The sequence below is a fragment of the Thalassophryne amazonica genome, chromosome 5, assembly GCF_902500255.1.
Source record: "Thalassophryne amazonica chromosome 5, fThaAma1.1, whole genome shotgun sequence".
In the NCBI taxonomy this organism is placed as follows: domain Eukaryota; kingdom Metazoa; phylum Chordata; class Actinopteri; order Batrachoidiformes; family Batrachoididae; genus Thalassophryne; species Thalassophryne amazonica.
In genome coordinates this window covers 85,425,385-85,445,357 of record NC_047107.1, presented here as the reverse complement: position 1 = coordinate 85,445,357, position 19,973 = coordinate 85,425,385, and the positions used below count along the sequence as shown (strand labels likewise).

General features: G+C 42.5%; 1 protein-coding gene across 1 annotated transcript in view; it reads left to right on the top strand.

The window, feature by feature from the left end:
- cspg4b (chondroitin sulfate proteoglycan 4b) overlaps positions 1 to 18,565 on the top strand; it is a 72,402-nt gene extending 53,837 nt beyond the window's left edge. The window contains 4 exon segments of the mRNA XM_034170764.1: positions 6,697 to 6,828; positions 14,798 to 14,970; positions 15,622 to 15,799; positions 15,881 to 18,565. Coding sequence (XP_034026655.1) covers positions 6,697 to 6,828; positions 14,798 to 14,970; positions 15,622 to 15,799; positions 15,881 to 17,934 — 2,537 coding nt within the window. The 3' untranslated portion in view covers positions 17,935 to 18,565.
- Positions 18,566 to 19,973: the final 1,408 nt, after the last annotated feature.

Sequence of the window (19,973 nt, the reverse complement as noted above, 5' to 3'; positions counted from 1 at the left end):
GCCATCTTAAAATAAAATAATTTCTCAAGGCCAGGGCTTCTCAATGTCTGGAGACTAATTAGTCACAGCACAGCAAACAAGGTAAGTTGGGTGAGCGAGTCATCGCGCGTGAGTGCTTGAACCCGGAGGATTGTAGATATCCCTCCGCTCAGTGCTTTACAGTCAGCTGTAGCCGACTGTAAAAAGTCAGTCGTGCCCCTTCGTCTGAGGCGCACGAGCTGGAGCTCTTGTGCGCCTCAGACGAAGGGGCACGCGCACGCCCCTACCTGAGATATTTCTCTCCAACGTCCGCTCACTCCACAACAAGATGGATGAGCTGGCACTGCTGATGAAGAAGAATAGAGATTTCTCCTCATCTTGTGTACTGTGCTTCACGGAGACGTGGTTAAATGCACAGACACCAGACTGCGCGCTCCAACTAGAGGGATTCCAACTCCTCCGCGCAGACAGAGACCGAGCACTCTCTGGTGGAAAAACAAGAAGTGGAGGACTCTGCTTCTATATCAACAACGCCTGGTGCTCCGATGTGACTGTGATCTCCCAACACTGCTGTCCCTCTCTGGAATATCTCCTCATAAACTGCAGACCGTTCTCTCCACGTGAGTTTAACTCTTTCATACTTTGCTCTGTGTATATTCCACCGAGCGCGGACGTGCACGAGGCCGAACGCGCGCTCGCGGATCAGATTATGAGCGTGGAGAGAGACTTTCCGGACTCTCTTGTTATAATTCTCTGTGATTTTAACAAAGGGAATCTCAGTCAGGAATTACCAATATACAAACAGTTTGTTAAATGCCCGACCAGAGAAGGGAGCACGTTAGATCATTGTTACACGACAGTGAGCGGCGCCTAAACTCTCTAAACCTGTTGTGAGGACGTCTAAAGTGTGGAGCAATGAAGCTGTAGAGGAGCTACGCGCGTGCTTGGCCACCACAGATTGGGATATGTTTGAGGCTTCAACAGACAGTCTAGATGACTACACGGACACTGTGACGTCATATTCATTTCTGTGAAGACAGCATCATCCCACAGCGTACCAGGGTGAGACATAACAATGACAAGCCCTGGTTCACACCTAAACTCCAGTCAGCAGAAAGAGGTGGCTTTCAGAGAAGGAGACAGAGACAGCTATAGAGGTGCAAAGTACAGATTTAGCAAGGAGGTGGCAAAGGCTAAATCCATGTACAGTTCACGTCTGCAGCAAAGGTTCTCTGCCAACGACTCGGCCTCTCTGTGGAGGGGGTTGAAAGAGATCACCAACTACAAGCCCAAAGCACCTCGTTCTATTGACGACCTGAAGCTGGCCAACGACCTGAACATCTTCTATTCACGCTTTGAAGACAAGGACTCACACCTCCCCACCCCCCACACAACTGGATATTCAAACACTCTGGACCTCCCCCCTCTCACTGCTGCCTTCCCCACTCCCCCTGTTGCCCTCTCGGTCCAAGAGGATGACGTGAGGAGACATTTCAAAAGGCTGAATCCACGTAAGGCCCCGGGCCCAGACTGTGTCTCTCCTGCCACCCTGAGACACTGCGCTGATGAGCTGGCCCCAGTCTTCACGGGGATCTTCAACACCTCCCTGGAGTCATGCCATGTTCCAGTCTGTTTCAAGTCCTCAATCATAGTTCCAGTCCCCAAGAAACCACGTGTCACTGGACTTAATGACTACCGTCCTGTGGCTCTCACTGTAGTCATGAAGACCTTCGAACGCCTGGTTTTATCCCACCTGAAGTCCATCACCAACCCCCTCCTGGACCCCCTGCAGTTTGCCTACAGAGCCAACAGGTCTGTAGATGATGCCATAAACCTGGCCCTGCACTCCATCCTGCAGCACCTGGACTCCCCAGGAACCTACGCTAGGATCCCGTTTGTGGACTTCAGCTCTGTATTCAACACCATCCTTCCAGCTTTGCTCCAGGACAAGCTTTCTCTGCTCCACGTGCCCAACTCCACCTGCAGGTGGATCACAGACTTCCTGATGGACCAGAGTCAGCGTGTGAGGCTGGGAAAAAATGTCTCGAACATTCGGGCTCTCAGCACAGGATCTCCACAGGGCTGTGTCCTTCTCCCTCTACACTAACTGCTGCACCTCCAGCCACGACTTTGTAAAGCTCATCAAGTTTGTAGACGACACCACCCTCATCGGACTCATTTCGGATGGGGATGAGTCTGCCTACAGGAGGGAGGTGGACCGGCTGGTGACCTGGTGTAGCAGCAACAACTTGGAGCTCAACGCCCAGAAAACAGTGGAGATGATCGTGGACTTCAGGAAAGCCACAGCCCTCCCTCGCCCTCACCAACAGCCCCATCACCACTGTGGTCTGTCACCGCTTCCTCGGCACCACCATCACCCAGGACCTCAAGTGGGAGTCAACCATCAGCTCCCTCATCAAGAAGGCCCAGCAGAGGATGTACTTCCTGCGGCAGCTGAAGAAGACCAAGCTACCTGTCCAGCTGATGGTGCAGTTCTACACGGCCTTCATCGAGTCCATCCTCTGCTCCTCCATCACGGTGTGGTACGCCGGGGCCACAGCCAGGGACAGACACAGACTGCAGCGCATTGTGGCCTCTGCTGAGAAGGTGATCGGCTGTAGCCTTCCATCTCTCCACGACCTGCACGTCTCCAGGACTCTGGGCCGAGCAGGTCGAATCACAGCTGACCCTTCTCACCCTGCACACAGTCTATTCAAACCACTCCCCTCGGGCAGGAGGCTACGGTCCATCCGGACCAGAACCTCCCGCCATAAGAACAGTTTCTTCCCCTCTGCCGTTAGACTCATGAACACCTCATAACTCAGTCACCTTAAGCTTAACTGTCACTTTATCATTTTATCACAGGTCACTTTAGACAGTGTACTTTGGTTTTTAATTGCACTCCTCCCACTGCACTGTTTTTTCTGTTTCTCTGTTTTTCTGTTGCACACAGCCTTTCATATTTCATATTTCTTTTTTTTATCTTATATTTTATCTTAATTTGACACATGTTATATTTTATCCTAGCATTTTATCTCTTCTTAATGTTGCACCATTGTACCGAAGCAAATTCCTAGTCTGTGAATCCTGTTCACTGGCAATGGCAATAAACTTCTTCTGATTCTGATTCTGTAAAGGGGGCCGCTGCCATTCGGTGACAACAGAGTCTTTCACTTTTGAGTCGCTAAACACCAGAAAAGTCTCCAGTGATGCAAGGAAAAGTAGCTAGATTTGTCGCTAGTCGCTTTTGAGAAAATAAGTCTTCAAGAGGATTTGGAAAGTCACTAGATTTAGTGAGAAACACTGAATATTACATTTTTCGGACCGCCCATTTCAATAAAATGTGTGATTTCCTCAAATACAGTATAAATCACCTGTCTGTCTGTTTTTGTCCTATTTTATTGTCATTTATTAAATGTGTTCCTTGTCAGCTGATGTCTGGCCATTTTTAAAAAAAAAAAAAATGACAACATGCACCATTAGTTTTCAGTGTTAACCATGTTAATTTACTTCACTGGAATATTTTGCACAACATTTATATTAGAGCAGACTCTGGCTGTCATGGAAGCTTCAAAAGTTCTGACCTGTTTAAATCCAGGTGACTGCAGAAAATGATAAGTTCTGTCCTTTTTTTTCCCTGCTCTTTAAAAAATCCATAATTTTCCAGTCAGCCTATCTCTTGAGACTAAAACTTTTTTTTATTTGTACCAGGCTGTGAACATGTTTATTTCTGCTCTAAACTTTTTTAACATTTGTAACACAGAGTCCTACAGGAATGTGCTCTGTTTTGGAGCCAGCCTCAAGAGGCCAGTCGAGGAACTGCAACTTTTTCTTTTTCCAGTTGGGCTTCATCTGAGGACATCAAAGTTTATTGCTTGGCTTTTTCAGTATTACTATTTAGTAGATTGCTGGAAAAAGGTGTGAAAAAGTATAATAAACCAGACCCATTCACTTCCCAAATTAATTTTCTTTGCAAAGTCTACAAACATTGTTTGCTGCTGTCTGAGAATGGGAACTGAGAACACTCATGAATGGGTATAAAAAGAGCATCGCCAAAAGGCTGGGGCGAGGATCATCACTTTGTGAACAACGGCATGAAAAAATAGTCCAACAGTTTAAGAACAATATTTCTCCACGTTCATTTGCAAGGGATTTAGGGATTCCATCATCTGCAGTCCATAATATAATCAGAAGATTCAGAAAATCTGGAGAACTTTCTACACATAAGCGGCAAGGCCAAAAACCAGCATTGAATGCCCGTGACCTTCAATCCCTCTGTCAGTTAACACTGTTTGTCGCTACATCTACAAGTACAAGTTAAAACTCTACCATGCAAAGGGAAAGTGATACATCGACAACATCCAGAAACGCTGTCACTTTCTCTGGACCCGAGCTCATTTGAAATGGACAGACACAAAGTGGAAAAGTGTGCTGTGGTCTGATGAGTCCACAATTCAAATTGTTTTTGGAAATTATGGACGTCATGTCCTCCGGACGAAAGAGGAAAAAGACGATCCAGATTGTTACCAGCGCTAAGTTCAAAAGCCAGCATCTGTGATGGTATGGGGGTGTGTTAGTGCCCAAGGCATGGGCAACTTACACATCTGTGATGGTATGGGGGTGTGTTAGTGCCCAAGGCATGGGCAACTTACACATCTGTGATGGTATGGGGGTGTGTTAGTGCCCAAGGCATGGGCAACTTACACATCTGTGATAGCACCATCAATGCTGAAAGGTACATCCAGGTTTTGGAGCAACACATGCTGCCATCCAAGCAACGTCTTTTTCAGGGACATCCCTGCTTATTTCAGCAAGACAATGCCAAGCCACATTCTGCACGTTACAACAGCGTGGCTTCATAGTAAAAGAGTGCAGGTACTAGACTGGCCTGCCTGCAGTCCAGACCTGTCGCCCATTGAAAATGTGTGGCACATTATGAAGCACAAAATATGACAACGGAGATCCCGGACTGTTGAACAACTGAAGTCGTACATCAAGCAAGAACAGGAAAGAATTCCACCTACAAAGCTTCAACAATTAGTGTCCTCCATTCCCAAACGCTTGTGTTGTTAGAAGGAAAGGTGATGTAACACAGTGGTAAACATACCACTGTCCCAACTTTTTTGAAACGTGTTGCAGGCATCCATTTCACAATGAGCAAATATTTGCACAAAAACAATAAAGTCTATCAGTTTGAACATTAAATATCTTGTCTTTGTGGTGTATTCAATTGAATATAGGTTGAAGAGGATTTGCAAATCATTGTATTCTGTTTTTATTTACATTTTACACAATGTCCCAACTTCATTGGAATTGGGGTTGTATTTCTATTTCTTAGTCATTGATGTAAATGAAATACAATAGTCCTCATATTTAGCTTGTCCACTTGCAAATGGCTGTTAATCCTAAATGATATGATTTTTTTTTTAACCCTTTGAAGTCATGTTTAAATTTACAAGCATATTTTCATAGTTCCATTGTGGCAGTGTAAAAAGGCAAGATTACAAAAACTGTCACTGTCCAAATACTTTTGTTCTCAATGATATAACCTAATGAAGTAGAAGACAAGTGGAACCTTTTAAAAAAATATTCTTAGGTTTTGTAAAGGAAAGGTGAAATGCTGCACTCAAACCCTCGGAGATTCTGACTTCTAGCTTCTGGGGAAAAATGCCTTGAATTGTAACTTCTGCTCTGAAACCCGTGACGAAATTGAGCAACCCAAGTTAACATTACAGCCATGGCGGCCCCTTTGACACTAGTGAGACAGGTCATGACTGCTATATGCAATATATTCACATTATGTGTACAGTTAGTTAATCTACCAGCACCACACATCAGCAAAAACATCTTTAACAATTTCATTTAGCCCAAAAGATAAAGGTAGCTTAACTCTACTGTGATATAGGCTAAGTAGCTGATGACTCAAATTACCAAGGTGATTTCATGAGTGCACTAATTCCGGAAGTGGGGTTTTTTTATGTGTGGTTTTTCCAAATGTCCCGAGATTCTAAACACAGCGTTATACGCCATCTCATTGCCTTTATGGTTTTATTTTACAGCAGATGTCTTCACTTGTTTGATATCTTTCATTTGTTTTGGTTCTGCTGATCATGGCTTGTTGCTATTCACTTTGCGCCCAGTAGAAGACACTCTTAACATTGCCAAATGGTGTGATTTGACCCCGATGTGTAAACAGCAGCTTGAACAGCATTGTGCAATGTTAAGTTGCATATAAGACTGACATTACTGTGAGTAGTATTTGAAGGGATTACAGATTGTAGAACAGTGGATAGGCTCTACATACAAAATGTGTGTTTACTGCTCTCCTTTTCTTTTGCCGTATTTTAATAATGGTGTTTAAAAGACTTGCCCCAATTCACATTGAAAGACCATCTCTCACTTCATCTCTTTGATATACTCTATTGGTCATCTGTTGTGGACTCAGAATAAAGCTGGTATTGTATTTTTTTTTTTTTTTCTTTAGGCTAACATCAGAACTGCTGAGCACATCCTTTTCATGTGCACTTTGTCAAAACCAGACACAAACCTCTCTGTCTTTTCCCTGCAAGGAACAAAATGAATATCCTCAGAAAGCTACAGTTCTTTTTCTTCTCCGCCTCTGACGCAATCTAATACCTTTGCCCTCTAAATTATCTCGGCCAGTCTGGAGTCTGACCACTTGATTGATTCCAGTTTTCTGGTTTATTTCATTTCCAGGTGCCATGTCTGGTGGATTCAGTTTCCAAGTGAATGATGGCGTGAACTTTACTCCCAGGCAGATATTCAGTATCACTGCCAGAGCTTTGGTTATCAGTTTGGAGAGAAACCGTCCCCTCAAGGTGTTTCCAGGTAACCAAAGTTAAATGCACACTGCTCATATGACCTCTGATTCAGCTATTTGACTTTCCGTGATTAACAGATCTCACCTTGTACCTGTCACATGCTGCGCTTATCTTTTTTTGTGCTCTGTGTTTCCAGTCCGTCAGTCAAATGTCACATGAAACATTGCAGTGCCAGTAGCCATAATCACAACCAAGTAGCTGATTTCGTGTTTATTTTCTTTTATAGGACTTTTGTTTCAGTTGAATGTTTATGCAGGTGTTCTGAAACCTGTTCTGTTCAGCTTGACCACTGCCAAGAATTCCTTTGGTTGAATGTGACGTGCATACAGCTGTTATTCATTAATTTACTCAAATGCCAGTCTGGTGAATCACCTGTTTTGATTTGATGCTACATGTAATAGTCATGGTCTAAAAAAAGGCCGGCTGAGTTCTGTCTGTCTGAGAACACGTTTCAAAACTTTCAGAGATTTCATGTGGTCTGGTTTCTCAGTTTATAAGAAAAGATTCTGTGAGAGCAGCAAGCGGCCAACTGGCACGATCTGAGCCGCAGGGTGAGTGGGTACTTGAAAATCATTGCCACGGTCTGTCTGTGGCCACTCTGTTGATACTCTGTGCCAGACAGGGTGGGTGGGAACGGAGCTGCAGCTGACAAAGAGGTGTTTGATCATGTGGAGCAGTGGGTGATTGGAGACACTTCCACACCATGCAAGGATGACATGTATGTAGAGTTTTAATGTAAAGTCAGGTTTTGCTTTTGTTTGTGTAAGCTGCTATCGACTTCGTGCAGTCACATGAGCTTTGATGCCTACATTGTAATGTTGATTTGCAAAACAGATGTTGGACCTGCTCAATGAAAGCAAAAGTATGACGGTCACTACAGAAACGTAAAGCACAAACACAACTTTGCTTTTCTCTCAATACATTGAACACTTTAGTCACTTCAAGATCGAGGAGGATGTCTGTGATGAACCAGGATATTCTGTCATTGTGGCGTATGTCTTGTCACTACGGTGGGATTTTCAAGATGTTTAAAAATTCCTTTTTTCTGCTGTGAACCTTGATATACTTTGGTGATCCTTTGCAATTCTGAGGAGCCCACAATGTTGCTATATACAGCGGGTAAAATAAGTATTGAACACGCCACCATTTTTCTCTGTAAATATATTTGTAAAGCTGTTAACATGAAATTTTCACCAGATCTCAGATAATCCACACATATAAAGAAATCAAACCATAGATGTCCATTGTTAAGTTATGTGTAATAATATGAAATGACACAGGAAAAAAGTATGGAACACCTGAAGAAAGTGAGGTGCAAAAAGGCATTGTTGTCACACAAGAAACATCTCATAGTGGGTAAAAGCAAAGACTTCTCTCAAGATCTTTGCAGCCGTACTGTTGCCAAACATACTGATGGCATTGATTACAGAAGGATTTCTAAATGTCTGAATGTTCCAGCGAGCACTATTGGGACCATAATCCAGAAGTGGAAAGAACATAATTTTGCCATAAACCTTCCAAGACCAGGTGTTCCTCGCAAGGTTTCTGACTGAAAAGTATTATCTGAAGACTTGTCCAAGGGCCACTTCAGAAAGACCTGGAATTGTTTCAGAGAAAACAAAGTAATGCACTCGACCACCATAGCCTACTGTATGCACACTCACCATGCAAGACGCCACTGCTAAAGAAAAAGCATGTTGAAGCTCATTTAACATTTGCTGCACAACATTTAGATAAGTCTGTGAAATACTGGGAGAATATACGAGGTCTGTTAGAAAAGTATCGGACCTTTTTATTTTTTGCAAAAACCTGATGGATTTGAATCACGTGTGCTTGCACGAGCAAACCTTGAACCTTCGTGCGCATGCGTGAACTTTATCACGCCTGTCGATTGCATCATTTTCTGGTAAGCAGCCTTTGTGTGGGACGTGTGCTGTGTGCTTGGCGGATTTTCATTTCAAGGAAAAAAACGGAACGACTGGAGCAGCGCTGCATCAAATTTTGCCAGAAACTGGGCGACAGCCAGGTGGAAACCATTCGGATGATTCAGATGGCTTTTGGTAACTTTTCAGTCCTGTGACTATCCAAGAAATTGTGGAAGAGGTGGGCATGTCACAGCATGTCCTGTGAGAGTTCAACACGAAGGCGCTTTTGCGCCGCCGTCAGCAGCATTATGAATTTCACCACCAGTCTTTTCATGGCCAAATCTTCTGTCACAGTGGAATGTATCGAAAAAGTGCTGATGTCCACCTATTCCGCAATTTCTCGGACAGTCACACGACGGTCCCGCATCACCACAGCGTTCACTTTGAAATGATCTGGTCATTTCAGCATGTTGATGGCCGACTGGAGTGTGGCTCGCTCTCCACCGTTGTGCGGACGTCTTTAAACCGGTTGTACCACTCCTTAATCTGTGTGATGCCCACAGATTTGTCACCGAAACCGTCTGAATCATCCGAATGGTTTCCACCTGGCTGTCGCCCAGTTTCTGGCAAAATTTGATGCAGCGCTGCTCCAGTCATTCCGTCTTTTTCCTTGAAATGAAAATCCGCTGAGCGCACTGCACACGTCCCACACAAAGGCTGCTTACCAGGAAATGACGCAATCGACAGGCGTGAAAAAGTTCACGCATGCGCACAAAGGTTCAAGGTTTGCTCATGCAAGCACGCGTGATTCAAATCCATCAGGTTTTTGCAAAAAATAAAAAGGTCGGATACTTTTCTAACAGACCTCGTAGTCTGGTCAGAGGAGACCAAAATTGAACTCTAATACACACCATAAATGGCACTGCACATCACCCTAAAAGCATTACAGCAACAGTGAAGTTCGGAGGTAGGAACATCATGGTGTGGGGCTGTTATTCAACATCCAGTACTGGCAAACTTCATATAATTGAAGAAAGGATGAATGGACAAATGCACCGAGTCATTCTTGAAATCAATCTACCAAGATGATGAAGATGAAAGGAGGGTGGACATTTTAGCAAGGCAATGATCCCGAACACACAGCCAAGGAAGCTCTCAATTGGTTTCAGAGAATGAAAATAAAGCTGGTAGAATGTCCCAGCCAATCACCTGACTTGAATCCAACAGAAAATGTATGGCTAGAACTAAAGATCAGAGTTCACAGAAGAGATCCACGGACCCTTCAAGATTTGAAGACTGTTTGTTTGTGTGGAAGAATCGGCCAAAATTACACCTGAGCAATGCATGTGACTATTTTCTCCATACAGGAGGTGTCTTGAAGCCGTCATTACCAACAAAAGCTTTTGTATGAGTAAGTGTGTTCAAAACCTTTTTCCTTGTGTTATTCCGTTTTATTACACATAACTTGATTTCTGTACTTATTATTTTTTATTTCTTTGTATGTGTAGATTATTTGGGTTGTTACTGACATCTGGTGAAAACTGCATGTCAGTAGCACTTTTACAAATATATTTACTGAGAAAAATGATGACCTGGTCAACACTATTTTACCTGCTATATACACTGGCATCACTGGGGAGGTTTCCAGAATCACCAAAGCTGCACTAAAGTTATACTTCCCCTACAAGTTCAGCATGTTACATCATCACATGATGTGATGGATCACATTTGTGATCTTCACATGCTGGTTTGTCATAGTTGTAGACCATGATTACTTTAGATGGTAAGACGTAGGTAGAGAGCAGCAAAAGGTCTGACATTGTAGTGATTGTAATTCTTAATTAACTCATCAACATGGTGGCCAAGTGGTTAGTGTGCTTGGTTTCAGTGTGAAAGGGTCCTGGTTCAAACCACACCCCTGACACATTTCTCCATGTAATGTGGAGCTGTGTCAGGAAGGGTATCCGGTGTAAAACCTGTGCCCAATCAACATGCAGATCTACCTTGGATCTCCACCTTGGATTTGCTGTGGCAACCCCAAGTGAAAACAAGGGAGCAGTTGGATGGACTTACTATTATAGAGGATCATGTCTGAAGAGTGCATTGATTTATCTGAGGACCAGTGATGTAGAGCACACACACTTTTTCTCTCCCCTGTGTCTACAGAGAGAGTGAGCCTGTTTATGTATGTTTAGTTTATGTATACCTGGGTTTGATTCCTGGTGACACTACCTATCTGTGTCCTTGAACAAGAGACTGAATCTGCATTGTTTCAGTCCACCCAGCTATGAATAGGTACCTTCCTTGGCTGGGGAAGTAATCTGCAATGGACTGGCCACCTGTCTTATCTGCTTCATACTATAGAATGCAGGGATCAGCACCATCACCAGTGTCTATTGTCTATATACAGTAGTGTTCAGAATAATAGTAGTTCTGTGTGACTAAAAAGATTAATCCAGGTTTTGAGTATATTTCTTGTTGTTACATGGGAAACAAGGTACCAGAAGATTCAATAGATTCTCACAAATTCAACAAGACCAAGCATTCATGATATGCACACTCTTAAGGCTATGAAATTGGGCTATTAATAAAAAAAAAAAACAAAGGTAGAAAAGATGTTCACAATAATAGTAGTGTGGCATTCAGTCAGTGAGTTTGTCAATTTTGTGGAACAAACAGGTGTGAATCAGGTGTCCCCCATGTAAGGATGAAGTCAGCACCTGTTGAACATGCTTTTCTCTTTGAAAGCCTGAGGAAAATGGGACGTCCATGACATTGTTCAGAAGAACAGTGTAGTTTGATTAAAAAGTTGATTGGCGAGGGAAAAACTTATATGCAGGTGCAAAAAATTATAAGCTGTTCATCTATAATGATCTCCAATGCTGTAAAATGGACAAAAAAAAACAGAGACGCGTGGAAGAAAACGGAAAACAACCATCAAAATGGATAGAAGAATAACCAGAATGGCAAAGGCTCATCCATTGATCAGCTCCAGGATGATCAAAGACAGTCTGGAGTTACCTGTAAGTGCTGTGACAGTTAGAAGACGCCTGTGTGAAGCTAATTTACTAGCAAGAATCCCCCGCAAAGTCCCTCTGTTAAATAAAAGACATGTGCAGAAGAGGTTACAATTTGCCAAAGAACACATCAACTGGCCTAAAGAGAAATGGAGGAATATTTTGTGGACTGATGAGAGTAAAATTGTTCTTTTTGGGTCCAAGGGCCGCAGACAGTTTGTGAGACAACCCCGAAACTCTGAATTCAAGCCACAGTTCACAGTGAAGACAGTGAAGCATGGTGGTGTAAGCATCATGATATGGGCATGTTTCTCCTACTATGGTGTTGGGCCTATATATCGCATACCAGGTATCATGGATCAGTTTGGACATGTCAAAATACTTGAAGAGGTCATGTTGCTTTATGCTGAAGAGGACATGCCCTTGAAATGGGTGTTTCAACAAGACGGTGACCCCAAGCACACTAGTAAATGAGCAAAATCATGGTTCCAAACCAACAAAATTAATGCCTCACAGATGTGAAGAAATCATGAAAAACTGTGGTTATGCAACTAAATACTAGTTTAGTGATTCACAGGATTGCTAAAAAAAAAGCAGTTTGAACATAATAGTTTTGAGTTTGTAGCGTCAACAGCAGATGCTACTATTATTGTGAACACCCCTTTTCTACTTTTTTTTTTTTACTAATAGCCCAATTTCATAGCCTTAAGAGTGTGCATATCATGAATGCATGGTCTTGTTGGATTTGTGAGAATCTACTGGTACCTTGTTTCCCATGTAACAATAAGACATATACTCAAAATTATATACTCAGTTTAGCCCGTAGTCATGCAGTGTATCCGCTCTCTGCGTGGGAATAGCAGCATTCACAGGCAGGAAGTAGAAAACGATCTTGGGAAATGGCGTTAGGCTTCATACGTAAATGTTGCTAGATGTGGTGAGAGATGAAGGTGTCATTAAAAGTTATCCCTAAGTTTTATTCTGCATGCTCCTTTGGTTGAGATCCTAACCAAAGGGTTTGATAAAAATAAGGGAAAGGTCTTGCATAAATCAACCAGTCATGTCCAAACACACTGCTGACCTGGAAGTAGCAGTGCTGACCATATAATGTATTTTTCAGGTTTTATGGCGCGCCATATTTATATTAGTTGCATCTGTTAAAAACCTGTCATGAAGAGGAAATATATTTTTGATTGGTACTACCACTTCATGCAACAATATTGATCTCCTAGGCAATTACCTGGACATGGAGATGTAATTGCTGTGTTAATAAAGGAGAAGTCTACATAATTACAACCTAGGCGCTACTTTTGGATGTATTGGAAGTGATCTTTTCACTCAGGACAAAAGTGAATTTAATCTGTTCTTTATTTTTGACATAAACATCACTTTAGCAAGCAGAAGCTAACTGGTTAATTAATGTTAATGTTAAAGGTAAAAATAAATCCAGAGGTAATATATCTTGTCAACACCGAAAAGGCGAATCATTAGAAGTTCCCGGATGCACAGACTGCTTCAGTGCAGAGCTAAACGTGGACATGTTTATCTCATTAGTTGAAAATAGACTTTTCAACTAAACTTTTCAACTAGTGAGATACAGTTAGTCTTGCTTACCCCTAGCAATCCTTCTCCATTGCATCCTCTAAGACCCAGCACCACCTCCTCATTCAGATCAGTGTACATGTGCATCACATTGATTTATCACGTGTATAGACTCTGCCATCATGTGGCCATAGCTGATAATGCAGCATATTTTTGACATAAGTGGCTTTGAATTATAAGTTGCAGAATCAGCCAAACAAGTAAATAAAACCTTGACTTATCGTCTGGAACCTATGTAGTGTTAATGATACTGACCTGGGGGCCATAAATGGTAAATGGACTGCATTTACATAGCACTTTTCCATCTGCATCAGACACTCAAAGAACTTAACACATCAATGTCTTACATTCACCTCGAAGTCAGGCTGCTGCCATGCAAGGTGCCCACTACACACCGGGAGCAACTAGGGGATTAAGGACCTTGCCCAAGGGCTCTTAGTGATTTTCCGATCAGGCTGGGGTTTGAACTGAGGACACTCAGGTCTGAAGCCCAACGCTTAACCACTAGACCATCACCTCCCCTTTGCCATTTGTTTTTATGTTACACTCTTGCTCTCTTTTGTTTTGTGCCTCTTTGTACTGCTCTCTAAAAAATAAATAAATCCCAGGAGGAGTATAATTAAACACAGCCAGGTATTCACATTATGTTTTACTATACATGGTTCTACATCTACAATTCTATGTTCTTCTAAACTCTTTTCATATACTTATTTCATGTGCCTTAATAGCCTCAAGTTCAGACTGTGTCCATTTTTGGTGTGTTTGTGCAACAGTATCTGTTTTATACCTGTTTGGAAATTTGAGATTGATAAAAGACAAGGTGACACACATTTTTTCAAATCTCTCAGGCACAGACGAAACAACTCACAGGGGTTTTTGGAAACATTTTGACTATGTTCCTGTAAGTTTATTCCCAGCTGCATGATTATTTCTGATTCCTCTCATCATTGTGTATGACGTGCTGAGGCAAAGAGAAGAAATGTTCTTTGTCCCTGTCATTTCTGTTAATCATTTGTTAGTTTTTGTATCCTCATTCTTCATGTACAGTTGTGGTTAAGTAAGTCAGGCTCTCAGAAAAACCATTTCCTATCATTGCGCACAAGCAATGGTTCTTTTAACTTGTCCACATGTTGCAGATCCACTTATACTTTCCTAATTTGATTTTATGTAACACCCTGCAATGTGGGGCAGTGCTGTAAAAACTCAGTTGTCTGCATTGAAGCTTTCATTTGACACATCAAAGGTTTTTACTTGCCTATTCCAGGCTTTGTTTTGCATAATTTGGATTATTAAAGAACATTTCCAAAGGGAAAACTTTAGTTTGTTACATTTGACGCTGCCACATATGTCTTTTAACAGTGTGGTTACAACTAAAAGTGAATAACAGACAAGTAAAAAACACCAGCAGACATTAATAAATGTTAACAAATGGTATTGTGAGTCAGTAATTACACTTCACTTAATTTCAAGTCTTTCCTCCTGTGACATACAGGCTCTTCAACACCCATCACAAATGCAGATTTGCAAGCAGTGACCAATGACAACAGCAATACCTCAGACCGCATCATTACTTTCAGTGTGATTCACCATCCTAAACTGGGCCGGCTGGTGATGAGGCAGCCTGATAATTCCACAACAGACATCTCCAGTTTCACACAAGATATGGTGAGTGAACCACTGCAGAATTATAGCAGCTTTTTTTTTTTTTTTTTTTTTTTTTTTTTTTTAGCTTGAGTGTAAAACCTCTGCCAGTGCCAGAAACACCAGATTGTGCTCTGTGATAGAACACGGAACAAACATTCCTGTTTCCAAATGTTAAATAGGCTTTGACCCCAAAATGTAGTAATTTGTTCCCAATTTTAAAAGAGCCTGCCATTAGAGTTCTGATCTATCATAGTTACAGATGTCCTTGTTGGACAAAATGAAGGATATTAGCTAAAATGTTTCTCTATACTAATATTTACAGTAACAGTGTTTCTCCAATCAAGCAGAATGATGCCGGGGTTCTATTATGAGTAATAGACATTAAACATCCTTACATTTAGCACTTCTCTGAAAAAGATATTTAAGGCTTCTGAGCAAGTCAGGGTTTTTTTTTTGTTTTGTTTTTTTTGGAGTTCTGAAATGATCAGTACTGGGATGCTATGTGTACTGTACTTACTGCTGTGTTGTTAATTAAAATGAAAACAATTAAGTGTACCCTGCTTCTCCCCAAGTGTGCAAGATAATTTGTGTGAAGAATGTGTAGCAAATGGATTGATGAAATATGATGGATAATGTTATAATCAGCCAGATGTTGGTGTTTCTGTGCTACAGGTTGACCGAAAAGAGGTTGTTTACATTCAGGCCCCCATTGAGGCAGTGGGCTGGGCAGCAGTGGACTCCATAATGTTCTCTGTGACATCACCTCCAGCTTCTCTGGACAGCCTGACCTTCAAAATGGACATCTCTTATGAGAATGTAGAACACAACACAGTCCTGCTTGCAAACACAGGTATGGAGCATTGGGGGCGCTAATGTTGGTGCCTTTCATTGTTTGAAAAAATGTTAATCTGTGTTGGACTTTCTACATTAGGTGCTGTGGTAGCAGAAGGGGAGAGTGTCATCATTGATGAATCCAAGTTAGACGCCACTAATCTGATGGCTAGACTCCCGAAGACTCAGTGGAGCTCCTATGAGGTCTGGTTCCAGGTGACATCTTTGCCTCACCATGGTGTGATAGTGGTAGGTGAAAGAAATCTCACCAAGGAGAAGCCAAACTTTTCCCAGTTCATCATCTCCAAGTACGGGATCACCTACCAGCATGATAACTCTGAGACGACTGATGATTTCTTTGTCTTTAACGCATGGCTAAATTCTAAGGGCAAAACAGCACAACGCCCTCTACTGGATAATGATGTTATTGAGGAACGTTTCAATATTACAATCACGCCTGTAAATGATCAACCACCATTGCTGAAGACCAAGGCCCCAGGTCTGACAGTGGTCCAAGGAGATACTGTAGTTCTCCGGCCTGAGAACCTCAAAGTTGAAGACTTGGACAATAGTCCTGATGAAATTAAGTTCTCTGTGATTAGCAAACCAAACAATGGTTATCTAGCACTAAAAGGAGCTTTGAATGAGTCCATTGTCACCTTCAAACAAGCACAAATCAATAACAGAAGTGTCTATTTCATCCAAGATGGAAGTCCTGCCTCTGGAGTCTTTTATTTCAGTGTTACTGATGATCATCACAAACCAATTTATAAACTCTTTAACATAGATGTCATACCAATCACCATTTCTCTGGTCAACCACACTGGATTGACATTGGAACAGGGCCAGACCTCAGTATCTCTGACACAAGAAAATCTTGCTGCTGAGACCAATGGGAAAAATGTCACCATTCACTACAAAATTACAAGGACTCCAGATTTTGGCAAGCTTCTAAAAGACAGTCAAGAGATTATAGAATTTGAACAGGAAGATCTACTGGCTGGAAGACTGTTCTACCATATGATTTCCCTTTCCACTGCAGAAGATAGCTTTGAGTTTACTGCCTTCACTTCAGAGACTAATCTGACTGGCCAAGTGCTTAACATCACTGTGATACCTTTGATACAAGTTGGTAAAGGTTTAAGGATTCCCAACGGGATGGTCGTCAAACTTTATAGTAGCTTCCTCAATGTCTCTGAACTGGCTAGGATAAGTGACAGTGACCCAGTTTTTCAAATCATCTCTCATCCAAAACATGGAAAGGTAGTTGAAATGAAACCTGAAGTGTCCAGGAATGTAGTACCAGTTGAGTCCTTCACCTTTCAAGAACTTAAGGATGAGAAGGTGGCCTTGCATCTTAGTGCCAACATGACTGGAGTTCAAGAGATAAATGACTCACTGGTCTTTGTGCTGAAAGCTGATAACATCCAGCCTGCAAAAGGAGAACTTCACTTCACAGTTGTACTATATGAGGCAACCCTTCTTTCAACCACACAGAATCCTTTTCCAGCCACAACATCTCTCCATAAAGCACCAGTCCAGACTCACGTACTTGGAACCACTTTCCCAGACTTGTCAACAGATTTTGCTTCCACCCGCCAATCAAGCAAAAACCAGCAAAAGTTCAAGGGACGCAGCCGCTGGGGAAACTCCAACCGAACAGGTATTTTCAGTACAACTCTTGGTAAACCAACTCTGGAAATGGAGGATGTACCTTTTAGAAACACACCAGTTCGTGTTGAGTCCTATCCCCAGAAAACCTCCAACCCTCTTCTGGTCATCTTACCACTTCTAGCCTTACTGCTGCTTGTAATCATCTTTGTGGTGCTGGTTGTCTTACTACGACACCAAAGGCAGAGGAAGCAGAACCCTAACACCTCAGTGAAGTCACCTTCCGCTGTTCTTCCAAACAGACAGTCTTACCAGGGCCAAACTCACAGAAGCACAACAGTGCCCACAGTAACTGTAACTCCACTAAGTCCCCCATGTCCAGAGTGCCCTGTCCTTGACCGATTACTGTACCCAGACTCTGTGTACAACACTATTGATTCATCAGTCTTCCTAACTTCTTGGAGTAATGGTTCTCCTGTAGTACCCTCGCACATTGTTAGAACCACTTCTCCCAGTCTTCAAAAGAACCAGTATTGGGTATGAACATCCAAAAACCATCTCTAAGTTATATGTGCTGGATAATACTGTTATGTATGCATTGTGGGTTTTGAGAGCTTAAACAGAGTAAAACACAGCAGACTGTATTTAAACAAGGTTGCAATAAATTACCTGTTGCAAAATATTTTCTGAAAACCAGTCTGCATTAATCTATGTGCTCCTCAGAAATGATGGTTATTGTCACCCTCTGTGCTGTATTTATCTGTTCATTATTCCATCATATGAACGTCAAGTCCTCCATCCATCTGCCATCTTGTCACATCATCTTCCTAACATAATACAAGTGTGCTGGATTTTCAAATCATCTCCATCAACTTCATGGAGGAGTTTGAGTCAGACTTTGCTATGATTTGCTACCTTGCCCTTACGCATTAACTTTCATTCAATAAATTAGGGGAACTTGAGGTTCGTATAATCAATTGTTGCCTTGCAGTTCTGCACAGCTTCTTTTACTTTACCCTACCAATTTACCGTAATATTCACCAGTAGGTTAAATTTCTTGTTGATCATTTGCTGTAAGGCCTATATACGAGGGTAGGCTGAAAGGTTCTAAGGCTGACTATGATGCAGTTGTCGGTTTGAACAAATTCAGGGTTATTTTTCTACATAGTCTCCCTGTAACTCCACACACTTCTTCCAGCAGTGCTTGAGTGCTTCAATTCCCTTGGCATAGAAGCTTTCATCTTGAGAGTCAAAATAGTCCTCAACAGCAGCCATCACCTCATCATTGCTCCGATAGTGCTTCCCAGCCAAGTTTTTTTCAGGTTTGGGAACAGATGAAAGTCCGGGGAGTATGGTGGATGATCTACCAGTTCGAATCCACACTCGTGGATAGTGGCCATGGCCACTGTTGCCTTGTGAGCTGGGGCATTGTCTTGATGGAACAGCACCCCTTTCGTCAGCTTTCCTGGTCGCTTCTTTTTGATAGCCTCACGTAACTGTCTCAGTAGGTTAGAATAGTACTGTCCATTTATGGTTTGTCCCTTTTCAAGATAGTCCACGAACACAATGCCCTTGGCATCCCAGAAAACTGAAACCATGACCTTCCCCGCAGACGAAACGACCTTGGCCTTCTTTGGAGGTGGTGACCTTGGGTGTTTCCACTGCATTGATTGTTTTTTTGTCTCTGGTTCAGAGTGGTGAACCCAACACTCATCCTGGGTAAGAAAACATTCCATGTAATTGGCTGGATCCTCTTCAAATTGCGCCAAGTTTGCCTTCGACATGACGAGCCTGGTGCATTTCTGATCAGACGTCAGAAGACGTGGCACCCACCGAGCTGACACCTTTGACATTCCAAGTTCTTCATGCAGAATGTGTTCAATTCTCTCACGGGATATTCCCACAGCATCTGCTAGCTGATTAATCGTCTGTCGTCCATCGCCATTTCATGAATAAGGTCAGTGTTTTTCTGGGTTGTGGCTGTTGCAGGCCGGCCAGACCTTGGGTCGTCTTCAAGGCTCTCTCTGCCCCTCTTAAATTCAGCTGCCCACTTCTGCACTGTAGATATGGAGGGAGCTTCATCCCCTAATGTAGCAACCATATCCGCATGAATGTCCTTGGGCTTTAACCCCTTCTTATGCAGGTACTTAATCACACCGTGATGCCAGATTTTGTCCATTTTTGCCATTTCCCTCTTCCACGAACTTTCAAACTTGGCTATGAACCACAAACTACCTCACAACCTGGAAGGAAAAAAACAGTCATCAGAAGACTTGAACTTAATGCATGCCAAGTTTTATTGAAATGGCATTTCTCCTTCTTGGTGAGCCTTAGAACTTTTCAGCCTGCCCTCGTATGGTTACGGTCAGAGTTGCCATCTGCTTCAGGTAGATGGTGCACAATGAGATTTAGACACCAGGCTTGAATTTGCACACTCTACAGTAGTTCTTCCCTCACTACCCTGACCATGTCATGTGATTTTGGGTCAGTCATGTTGCTTGGGATCTTGCCTGTTAATATCTGCTGTTGATCATATCTGTCACTGCATGGAGGTTCTGACAACTTCAGTGTAAGATTTCTTG